Source organism: Hyperoodon ampullatus (assembly GCF_949752795.1).
Source record: "Hyperoodon ampullatus genome assembly, chromosome: 4".
Classification (NCBI taxonomy): domain Eukaryota; kingdom Metazoa; phylum Chordata; class Mammalia; order Artiodactyla; family Ziphiidae; genus Hyperoodon; species Hyperoodon ampullatus.
In genome coordinates, this window is record NC_136917.1 from 127,531,578 (window position 1) to 127,544,434 (window position 12,857).

General features: G+C 39.1%; 1 protein-coding gene across 1 annotated transcript in view; it reads right to left on the reverse strand.

Moving 5' to 3' along the window:
- ZSWIM6 (zinc finger SWIM-type containing 6) overlaps positions 1–12,857 on the reverse strand; it is a gene marked incomplete at both ends in the record, with an annotated part of 208,632 nt that overhangs the window by 43,719 nt on the left and 152,056 nt on the right. The window contains one exon of the mRNA XM_079701866.1: positions 9,166–9,316. Within this exon, the coding sequence (XP_079557992.1) occupies positions 9,166–9,316 (151 nt within the window). The remainder of the gene's footprint in view (positions 1–9,165; positions 9,317–12,857) is intronic.

The following is a 12,857-nucleotide window of genomic DNA, read 5'->3' on the forward strand; positions in this document are numbered from 1 at the left end:
TCAGATTACTTGGTCTATACAGGATCCTAATTGTCTAGCAAAGAGCAGTTTCTGGGTATGATCAATATGTATGGTGAATAGGTTGCTGGATATATTAATCAAATCTTTAAATGTGTGTGTGTTGGGGGCAGATGGGGTGGGGGAGAGGTGAATTAAGACTTCTGTGCTCTTGGCAGCATTTTGAAAGCATTCCTCCTAACAGAATTTTCTCCCCGTTCCCAGCTTATATTTGACCAAGTGTCCTGTTTAGGATCCTCCCATAGAACCCCCTCAGCCCTTGCTCATCCACAAAGGAAGACTGTGGCTTCCAATCTAAGCCATTTCAAGATTGTTTATTGCTTAAGTCTGATTCCTAATTTATGAATGATTCTCTCTCCTCCAGGTTTGCTGAAGCAAATTCTTAAATTTACTAAATTACCCAAAAGGGGGCTGGGAAGCACACCCTGAGGTCAACAAGGCTCAGCTGGTCATAGCTCAAAATCACAGAGATTTGGATTTCCATTGCAAAGGTTATCGCTGCTCATAGTATTGAGGGAGCGAGCCACATTTTGCATAACCACTACTACCACTACTCCTGGCAATTCATCTCTAGATCAGAGCCGGAGAAAATAGCCCTAAGATCAGTCTAACTCATCAGTCTAAGATCTACTAACTCATTCAAGCAATTTAATGTCAGATGGCACCTGTACTTTACATAGAGTCCTATCCTTATTTCAATTTGGAATTTTGAACCTGAGCACTAAAAACAATGTTACGAAGTTATCAGACAAGCTTACAGCAGCCTCACGAAGATTCACCTACCGCAAATCATTTGCCAGCCTGCCTTCCACCTAAAATATATAAGGGAAAGTTATTTACATAAATAAAAAAGTCATTCTCAGGTATACCCTTAAGATGAATGGCTGTTTAAAAGCCTACTGAAGATAGTCACTGTCAAGCACGTATTTTAAATCTCAGAATCCTTTGTCCTAGAGAAATCTTAGTGGAAAGCCTAGTGTGTAAAGAGGCAGGAGGCGCTCTACCGGCAGGAGAAGGCCCTGCCTCCTCCTACCACACTCTTCTCCCTCCTGCCCCACCCCAGGGGGGCTCTGCGAGGCAGGGTCTGAACTCCCCATCTAAGTGACAACCATTATTCCTTTCCTTGGGTTCTCCCCTGACCTCATTAGCCCACCTAAGCTTAAATGAACCATGACAACATTTGCAAAGCACCTTGCTAGGTGCCAGCACATGCAGAGAACAGCCTAAGTGGCTGCTGCAGTCCTCCCTTGGCTTCCCCTTCTTTCATTCTAGCTCCTGGCATCCTTGATTCCCCGTGAAGCCCCTGGGAATTGCAGATGGCTTAAAATGAGGCTTCTCAGACCTCGTTAATTTTTGTATGCTGCCACTTCAGGGTAAGAAATGGTGAAAGGAAATGATCCCCAGCCTGTCTTTCTTCGTTTTTATTCCCTCACTCCTCCTATGCTCTACCACGATGGGATGCTCTAGAGATCCACATTCTAAGAAGGAGACTCCCCCAGCCAGATTTCCCTTTGGTGGCAGTTTCTTGAGGGCAAGTGCAATACTAACTTTTAAGAAGTGAGAAAAGTAAGGAGAGAACTTTTCTGAAATTGTGGTGAGGAAGAAAAGAACACATTATACCAATGCTCTGACATTCCTATTAGCCACGAATGTGAGAACAAAATCTACCACTGATGGACTCATGTTATAAATAGAAAGACAGCATAAAATAGAGTAACTGGAATTTATTCTTGGTACAAACAATGCTACCAGCACACTACATGTATAATATAGAACACTAAAGTGTATTACATCTTAACTCCTAGTCAAATCTCCATGGTCTATATTTAGAAGAGTTTTATGAAAACACACAAGGGGGTTGATCCCCAAGTGTTGTTAAAATTATTCAATTGTACACCTAAATAATTTCGACAATGAATATCCTTAAGAGTCTCCAATTGGCTAAATAGGATCAAATCGTCTGTAAAGATCTCTTTTAATCCCAAGAATCTACTATCTTCTATTAATATGTATTTTTAATTTTTCTCTTTATTTTCACTATTTCTCATACAGGGTATTGAATGGATAATTAAGGCCTAGCAGCTGCAGTCAAGAGAAGGATGGTTGATAGTACTACACAGGAAGTATTTATCGTAGATTTGCCCACCATATAGAAACATGCATTCTCTCTTTTGGTTAACTTCTGACCCAAACTAGAAATTACTCTGCCGACTTAAAGCAGCAGAGAATAAACCCCTCTTCCCATCCCCACAGCAGAACAGAACCCAGAGCCCTCTGACCCAAGAACACAGAGGTCTCAGTTTTAAGAGACAAACAGCAGTAGGACCACACAACAGAGAAAGAAACCAGGCCCCAGTAATGAGGACCCAGCAGCAGACAGACATTCTGAGAACAGTGCTGGAGGGAAGCAAAGCCTCCTGAGCAATACAATTGACAAAGCCTCTGTATTTAGAGGGAGCTCCGAATAATGAGGGGAAAAACAGAGGCTGAGACAGGAGCATACAACCCCATCCCAGAGTAGGATGGCCTAGCCCATGTGCAGGAGGGGCTCTGCAGAACCTACAGACCACAGGAGGTAAACACAGGCCAGGACAAAGACAGTGACCTAAGGGTTTTCAGTGGCTCCATAACAGAAGGGACTGGAAAATGAGACCAAAACTTCAATGTACCCCATCTACAGTATGTAGTATCTGTATATTATGATACACTTATTACATAATACAGTTCTCAATCAACAGCATATATTTGGCTACTCTACATTAGTGTGTTTTTTTCAGAGTCTGAAGTTAGAGAGCCCCTGTGAACACAGATGGGCAACTAGATTAGGTAAGCTCTGCTGACAACTGCAATCAGGACTGTGGGACCATGGGGCGGGTGGACCCAGGGCAGGACAGGCAGCTTTTGCAGGATTCACTGCCATCTAGGTGAGCTTGACTTTGTCCCTGTTCTCCTCTGAGGAGAGAGACTGCCAGGAAGAGAGGCATATTAGTCTTTTAAAATAAGTTGAGGAGGGCTTCCCTGGTGGCGCAGTGGTTGAGAGTCCGCCTGCCGATGCAGGGGACACGGGTTCGTGCCCCGATCCCGGAAGATCCCACATGCCGCGGAGCGGCTGGGCCCGCGAGCCATGGCCGCGGAGCCTGTGTGTGTCCGGAGCCTGTGCTCCGCAACGGGAGAGGCCACAGCAGTGAGAGGCCCACGTACAGAAAAAAAAAAAAAAAAAAAAAAAAAAAAAAAAAAAAAAAAAAAAATAAGTTGAGGATGGTATCTAGTTTAGTGGTTAAGTCTTTGAAGTCACTGACACATAGGATCAAATTCCTGCTCTGCTGCTGTGACCTTAGGCAAGTTATCTGGCCTCCTTGTACCTCAGTTTTCTTGGCTATAAAACTGGGGCTCATAACTACCTATCTCACAGGGTTGTTTTAAGAATTAAATAAAATAACGCATGCCTTAAGTGCTTAGCACAGTGCCTGATAAATAATTGTTGGCACCTGCATTATGTTTAGTAGCTGGACCAAAATGGAAAATAAAGCAAAAATCTAGATCCTGTAATGTCTACTCTCTCTCCTCCTCCTCCTCCCCCTGAAGTTAAGTAACAACGAAGGATAACAAGGTTGGACTGAAAATCTTAAAGACAACATTTTGGATAACGAGTTTGAACCTTTTCACCATCCCCCACTGAGTTCTCCCTGTCTTCATTCATGTTATTCCTTCTTTCTGTAGTATTCTCACTACTTCTCCCCTACAACTCACCTCCACGAACATTCCTGTAAAACCATGTTAAGTTCAGTCTACTTATTCACTCATATGTGAATAAACTACTCTATCAAAGTGCGCTGCAGTTCATTCAAGCCTGTTCTGATTTCTCCTTTCTCCTGATGATTTTATCTCTACTCCCTCCATACTCCCGGTACCATCGTCAACGGTAAAATCAAATATTTAATACATCTATTCTCCTTGACATAGCAAGTGCTTAATACATACTGATCAGGAAACCACCACAAGACTTCTGGAAAGAAGCGTTAACAGGAAGGCATAGAAATGGTGTAAGTGGTTAAGCTATATTCTCCTTGCACCCAGGGAAGACAAACGGGTAGGTGACAAGCACTCCCTGATATGTGGCTCATTAGGATTACATACTACACTTACAGCTACATGGAAGTTTCCAAGTCTGTACTGACATCTTTTTGCTGCAAGGGGGCTCTGGGAATTGCTGTTTTCTCCACTGCACTAGCAAAGACGTATCAACTTATATGGCAAACTACACTGGAACGCTTTCCAGTTCTCAATGAGAAGCAGTCACTCCTTAGCCTATTCACTAGCCACCATCAACTTCAAAATGTGGAAAGCCTGAGTTTGAATTTACCACAGAAAACTAAGTAAGGGGCTCCAAACAGTGGGGGGAATTACTAAGCCTTTTGCTTTTGGAGACGTAAGACGGCATATCCCAGAAATTTCTCCACAGTTACCTCCAAAGCAGAGCCTTTATAATCTTAGTTCTGGCTGTGCACAAAGGCCCTCCTATTACTTAGAGTACCATTTTGAATGTGTGACTTAAGCATATGTTTTCTTCCTTATTCAAGAAAAAATGTGGGTGGGTGCAAAAGAGGCCAATACTTGTATCTGCAATGATAGCTGGGACAGGGTTCTAGGTCCATGGAGTAGGTAATTTTTAGTACTTTGCAATATCTGTGGTCCCAGTGGGTGGGCTAAGTTCTCTATTGCTGAATGTAGATTTATCCTGATTCCAAGTCCCCTGAATCTTTATACTCACTCTATCTATCCAGCACCCTACCAAGGAATATTATATCTATTGCCTAATAAGGAAATGCAAACTAGAAAGAAACATCTAACTATGGCTATTTCTGCTCACACACAGTGAGGTACCTGTATCAAAAGCTTTGAAAAGAACTCAGAGATACCACCTTGTTCTTGTGAACTGAGTGAGCACAGCTCAGAGCAGTAAGGCTCTTGCAATGGCAGCCCAGCCTCTCCCAAAGAAACAAGGTTACATGCTAGAGAGCAAAACACATGACTCAGAGAGAAAGTGTTTAAAATTTGGGTGGGGGGGGAGAAACATACTATGCAATACATATTATGAAAATGAAAATTTAGGAATTTTTCCCTGTGCTAAAACTGTAATTAAATCTTATTTAACTGTTTCCTCTAATGACATCCATTTTAATTAGGTTTTAATAGACTGGCAGCCACAACCTATAGTTTTATGAAGCAAAATAAAATTACAGTCTTGGAAGACATTTAAGGAAAGAGAACCATCAACACAGATGAGAGGTTACAATATATCCCCTCATCCCTAAAGACCCCCACAGTAATTAAATGTGCTGAACAGACAGCCATTAGGGCTAACAGTAGGTGTGCTCACCAATCTGCACTGGGCTTGAAATAACCCTTGAGATCCAAGGGTTATTTCTGTGATCCGTATACCAGAAAATCTGCATGGAGTAAAGAACACAACTGAAAAGGTATGTACTCTATAGCTCTACCAAAGATGTGTAGCCACTGCCAAATATGCAGCCTCTACTGTTGCAATGGGCTGTCTTAAGATTTTAATATATACATGTTCTTATAGCTGATCATGATACAACAACACTCATCTTCAGAAGACTGCCATATGTTTGGGAAAATGAACATTATGTAGAGAAAGTAAAATTAATATATGAAAAACTGATTCACATTCAAGATAAATGTATCTGTAAATGAGATGCACTAAACAGGATCTTAATAGTATGCATCTGTATCTATTTCACACTACATTATGAAAATCAGGGAGTAAATCAGAAAAATTAACTCAGACCAAATGAATATCATAGGCATTTATTTTAGGAAAGAACTGAGCATAATCATTCCTTTGTTAGCCAGAGGATGGGGCAAAGAAATTGGGCCTTTTGCTATCTCAAATAAGTATGTGTATCTTTATTTGAAAGAAAGAAAGAGTTAAATGAATATATTTTATTTTTAAAACTAATTTTGAAACATCGGTACTTAAATTTTAATAAATCACATATACTCAAAAAGTTGTAAATCTTGGGGAGGGGGATATCTGATCCTATGAAAAAATACAATTTTGTAATCTGGCTGACAATCTGATGCCTCTAAATCTCTCTGCCAAGAAGCAGTTACTTGGCTAAGATACTCTTACTAGTACACTTTCATCAGATTAAGGTTTTCATGCCAGGAATTTTTTTTTCTCCTGGGGTACTGGCCATTGCCAGAAATGGACCTATCGAATCTACTGGTGCTAAGGAGTTAAGCATCTGAGATTTAATTTAACAGTTTCAGCTTTATTAAGCTGTCACAGAGCGGCCCTACTTTGATAACAGTAGCTGCTCCAATTATGGCTTGGTTTAGGGTTGACAAGTATAATGATTCATTCGTGGCACATGAGAAGCAATAAAAGGTTGTTTTGCATTACAGCTTTAAAAATGTGGGCACTTTTTTCATTTAATTTGTCACTTAGCTTTTGCTAAGAGGACATTTAAATTGCAGTAAAAGGCAAATGGGGCTTTTAGTTTAAATGTAATCCCCATATTTAAATGATCTGTAATGGTGCAGTGTTGGAGTGGGGAACACTATTGTCTCACAGTGGGTCCTGATGGTGACATGTGACATTTGTATTCAGGTCCTGTATTATCCATGTGGCTAAAGGGCTTCCAATTTCATTTCACAGCCAGAAGCCTGCAGAAAACACCAATTAACTTGCAGATCCCATTTGCCGACAAAACTCAGCCTCTTCTCAATGTCTGGCATCTGGCAGTGCTCAGCATTTAATTCCAAAGCAGAGCCTTGAAGCAATGTGAGCCCTGTGCAGGGGCACAAAGTCAAATTCCCCCATTTTCTTAAGAAGCAAAATTCTTTCCTTTTGAAGTCCAGAAGCAACTTTTAGTTAACTTTTTTGGTGAATGAATATTAAGATGTGATAACTATTGTTACTCCTACACGAGATTCTTCACAGAACTTAGAACTCATTAAAATGGCAAGTGACCTCTGCTCACCATCACAGCATGTAGGAGAATTTATAGCAGTCTAGTGATGATTGGGTTCGGGGAGGGAGAGGGTGATTTGTGAAAAAAGAAAATACAGGGCAAGAATATGTATTCTTCATCCTGGACTGAAATCAAAGAACTTGTTTAAAGCCTGGTCCGTAACTAGAAAAGTAGTCCATCAGAGGGTATAACTAGCATTAACTAGTGGAAACTTCCACCCAATGAGAATTAATCCTTTTGATTGAGGGCTGAGGTACATAATTTTCAAAGCCAACTTGCAAAAGTGAAATACGACTAATGGATTAAATGCAAACCCTGAAAATTTTATTTAACTATATCACTTGTATATATATTTTTGGTAACCAAAAAATTTCGTTGGTATTTTCTTTCTAATTAGTTATTTGTTAATTCTAAGCTTCTTTAAGTACCAAAGCTCTTTAAATTTTATTCATTTAATATTAATCCAATAATAGTTTTTTTTTTAATGCTAATCCTTTTTACTGCCATAAACCAACTAGTCAATTCAACAGTTACTACAGAGTTACAAGACTGAGGAGTCTTTACTTGTAAATCACTCAGTATTCTATAAAAATTTTTGTTTAAACCATGCATTACACTTGTGTTCTCCAACCATCACACCGGGCCCCCAAACATTTCCTTCCAATACATTGAAAGGATCCACTGTAGTTACAGATTGATTTAAATTTTGATTGAGGGAAAGGCCACTAAGCATTACTTCAGGTGACCCAAGGGAAGTACTAAGATTAAGTTATTACAAGATACTTAATAAAAATATTAGGGAAAAAGGTCAACAAATATCTAACAGCTGGCAAATAGCAGACACACGTTAAAAAACAAACAACAAAACAAACAAGAGTTGTCATCGGGCTTCCCTGGTGGCGCAGTGGTTGAGAGTCCGCCTGCCGATGCAGGGGACACGGGTTCGTGCCCCGGTCCGGGAAGATCCCACATGCCACGGAGCGGCTGGGTCCGTGAGCCATGGCCGCTGAGTCTGCGCGACTGGAGCCTGTGCTCCGCAACGGGAGAGGCCACAACAGTGAGAGGCCCACGTACCGCAAAAAAAAAAAGAGTTGTCATACACAGCCCAGTTCCTGAACATACATCCTATTAATGGGAAAAAGGAAACTTTGGTGTCCAATTCTCTACCAACCTGCTGTACAACCCTAGGTCACACTATGTCATTTTGTGGAAGTCTTCTAACCTCCTCAGACTTCAGTTTCCCTATCTGTAAACAGTTCATCTCAAAGGCCCCTTCCAAGCATTATTATCATGTGGTATCTTCACAGACATCAGCCTCTCTTGGTCAAGACATGGGATCGATAGCATGATGAGGTCCATCATTAGCCAAGAGGAAGACAGAAGGTGAAGGTATGAAGACTTCTACTATTCAATTACACTGAAACTAGGATCTTCTAATAAATATATGCATAACGTAAAATTAATACAGGCATTTGCCAAAAATTCCATTTGTCACATATAGATTTCTTAATAGACAAGATAACAAATACATTATTAATTTCCCTAGCAATGAACACTGAGCAACAAGAGTCATCCCCCCCCAAACTTCCCAGTAAACATGAGTAGTAGATTTCTCATTTTTTCAACCACCTGCTATATTTATATCTTTACCACCACGGATTTGGGAAGCAATAAAAATTAGAGTTTGCCGTGTCTTTTCCATTCTGACAATCAACAGTCCATCTGAGTCAATAATAACAAAAAAAATAAAATGAATATTCAAGCAACTTTTGATACTTTTAATGTGGGCAAAAGGGGAAAACAGCCAAATTTTAGCTGAACTGATTACAGTATCAGTCTAGAAATAAGTAATCAGTTCCATTATACCAAATACCTGTTTTGAAATATAGCTCTTTTTTTCAAATATTTAAAAGCAGATCCTGTGCTTGCTTTCCTCAACATCAGACAATTCCCCCAAAACACTGCCAAGATTGGTTCCTGCAAATGCCTCATTCTTCCTATTCTTGTAACCAGTGTATAATGGCAACAAGTTCATATAAAAGTAGCTCTCTCTTCTGCAGTACTCTGACCATGCTCTTTAAACATTCAACCATGGTCTTTGTCCACACACAACTCAATGGCAATCCATCAGGAAATTTATACTTACCCAGCTCATCCCAGAGCTGCCTATATTTGTCAGTCATTGCGGTGCCTTGTTGCCTCCAAAGTGACAGACGAGGGTCAGCCATGAACTGCTCTGTTATCAAAGTCAACATTCGGGCCCCGTTTGAGTCCCTCATCTTCAACATCTCCCGCACCTAGTGGGGAAAAAACAGACCTTCAGAAAAATGTTAAAAAATGAACAGCAATACAGAGACAGACTACTTTATTTCTTTGGGAAGGGAGGGTGGGGTGGTGGTGGTGGTGAAGTCTTGATACCATCCTTCTTAAGCAAACAAAAGTTGTTAAAAACAAGCCTCTGAGGGACTTCCGTGGCGGCCCAGTGGTTAAGACTTCACCTTCCAATGCAGGGGGTGAGGGTTCAATCCCTGGTCAGGGAGCTAAGGTCCCACATGCCTTGTGGCCAAAAAAACAAAACATAAAACAGAAGCAGTAATGTCACAAATTCAATAAAGACTTCAAAAAAAGAAAAAAAAAAAAGGTCCACATCAAAAAAAAAAAAAACCTTAAAAAAAAGAACACAAAAAAACAAAAAAAATGAGCCTCTGTCCTAAATGGCAATTTAATCAGAGAACTGACCATTGATTTTTTAAAATTATGTTTTAGAATCCACACGAGGAAAAGAAATTTGTGTAACTTCCCAATTTTCCCCCAAAATGTTTTTGTCAGCCTACAGAAAAATAATACCAAAATAAACACGACAAATCACTGGGCACCTTCCTGACTCCCTAACTGATTGCGCTTACCACCAGAGTAGTAGAGTCTAAAGCACTGTACTGAGAACTCTTTAGAGATCTTCTGAATTGATCTGATAGTGTTTATAATAATAGCATCTGTCCTTCCATTTTTTTTTTAAAAAGCTTTATTGAGACATAATTCATGTACATACAATTCACCAATTTAAACTGTACAATTTAAACCTCTTTCAGTGGTTTTTAGTATATTCAAGTACAAGTTCTACAAGTGCTTCATTTTTTGAGGTAAATCAGTAATTTCACTAGATTCTTTCTCACCGAGGATTTCCATGAAAAGAGCAACAGCATACTTCTATTCACTCAAATGGGACTGTTTTTGCAATGGTAAGAGGAAATGTAAAGGGCGGTAGGTTCAGAAGTCTCTTGCTCCAAATGAGCAATCCTTGAAGCGGAATCATAACCACTGACCTAGTAAGTTAACTTGGCTTCTCTGCTGGAACCTCAAGCTCTGTCCATTATTCTTCTGTTACATTTCCCAAATAAACAAGAAAACAAGAAAAGAAACACAAGACTAAGTTGCTCTACAGGAAATCCTAAATGAATCCATCCATTCTTAAAGTGTGTACCGCTATGTGTTCAATGAATAGGAATCCCAGCTGAACATCAGTTCTCTGTGTAGAAAATTAGTGGAGCAAGGTCATAAGTAGTAGATAAGGAGAGGGGAGTCCTTTTATTCAAAATTCTTTCTACGTGAAAGCCACATGAAGGAGGAAACAGCAGATCTTCAAAAAAGCAGCCTAAACCTCTAGATCAATAGGTTCTGCCTCAGTCCTGTACCCTGACAAGTAATGGAACCCTCACCCCAAACCAGGCTTCAGAATTTGAGCCTTGTAGAGAACTCAAATGTACTTCTGCACTGAATCACAAGGGTATGCTTCCCAGAGGGTTTTTTGAGTAATCTTAAGAAGTACTAAAAAGGAGAAAGAAATGGAGTTGCCATTTATCGGACATCTTGCTAAAGAGTTTTACATTCATATCTACCTTTTAATCTTCACAACAACCATATAAAGTAGGCCAGATTATAATCCCCATTTTACAAATTATAAAGCCATCCCTCAGAAGTAAAGTAACTTGTCCAAAGGACAAGAGGAACAACTGGAATCAGAACCCAGATCTGCCTTAACTCTGGAAGTTATGCCATTTCCAAAATTAGATGTTGCTCTTACTTCATATGGCATATACAATGTGTACATCATATATAAGGATAAATATAGCAACTGCAGGCCAGTCTAATACCTCTTTCACATTGCTTCCACTAGGCCACAGTGTACTCTCTGCTGATACGAGAATCTATGAAATACTTCCTGTGTGTCTAAATATACCAAAACTTTAATATTACCTCTATATATCATGGATTTAATTTAGTATTTATTTTCCTAATAAATTTCTAACCTACTACTCAGTTAGCAATAGCAATGAAAATAAATGCTTTACTATTAAGCATACAAACCAGAACTATTAACCAACACTCAAATACATATACATTAATTACAGCCTAATGGTAATTAATTTTCAGACTGTTGACTGTGAGGTATTACAAGAGTCTGAAGTGCCTATGAATTACCAAAGAATGATTAAATCATGTGAAATAATTTTAGAGTTAAATGTATTTTTACTGTAATCTAATTCTTGAAAAATTGGCAACCTAAGTATGGTATATGGAATAAATCTTTGTGTTTTTTTTTAAGGCTGCGCCACGCAGCATGCTGGATCTTAGTTCCCTGACCAGGGATTGAGCCCATGCCCCCTGCATTGGGAGCGTGGAGTTTTAACCACTGAACCACCAGGGAAGTCCCAGGATAAATCTTCATTTAAAGGGTTTTCATTAATCAGAGTACACTAATTTTTGGCTATAAGCAGTAACAGAGTTTACTCTAATTCTTCTGAACTACAAAAGCTTTTAATTATTATGAATATTAGAGAAGTTGTTTAACAGAAATATCAATGAACACAGTTATCTGTTCCCTTAAAGCCAATTTGAATACATTATCTATAAAGATGGCTGTACCCCCAATGAAAAGACATTGCTTTAATATTATTTAAAAAGCATTTTATCCAGTATTTAGACATGTGTTTATGGTACTAAGAGTTCTGTGTAAAGCAACAGACACAGCTTCTGTTCACAATGAACTTATAATGAAGATAACTTTGTTTCTTGGGCTATCAAATTTTGGTGATGAAAATTAACATTTACTTGCAAGGCCCAACTATTGTTAGACACCATTATCATTTAACACCATAATCACAACAACTTGAATGGATATGCTACTATTAGCTAATTTTATAGATGAGGAAACTGACTTAAATAACTTGCCAAGGTACATACACTCAATAAGATTTAGAACTGAGATTTAAACCCAGGTTTGTTTGACTCCAAAGTTTATGCTCTTGAAACTAATTTAAAGATATCGACATTAAGCTAATTATATAAAGCACATCTTAAGGACTATATTCAAAGGTATGCTCTACTTGGGAAAATTAACTAGAAGAAGAAAAAAATTGAAAAGATGGCATTTCAAATAACATTAAGCTATTTTATTTTTAGTACTGAACAGTTTTTCAAAATTGTATAAATTGCCACCATTTTATTAATAAGAGCTGAGAAAGACAAAAATGGCCCATATCTTGTCTAAAGATACCTAAGTAAATTAATGCTTGCATTGCAACACAGAAGTCTCTAATGGTTGATAATAACTTAGTCTATTCTTCCCCCCACCCCGCCCCGGCCATGCCACATGGCTTGCGGGATCTTAGTTCCCCGACCAAGGATTGAACTGGGGCCCTGGCAATGAAAGCGCCAAGTTCTAACCACTGGAACGCCAGGGAATTTCCAGTTCTTAAAAAAATAAATAAGAATTTAAAAAGAAGCCTTTATCCTATTGTAAACATGATCATATATACTTTATATAAATGTATATATTTA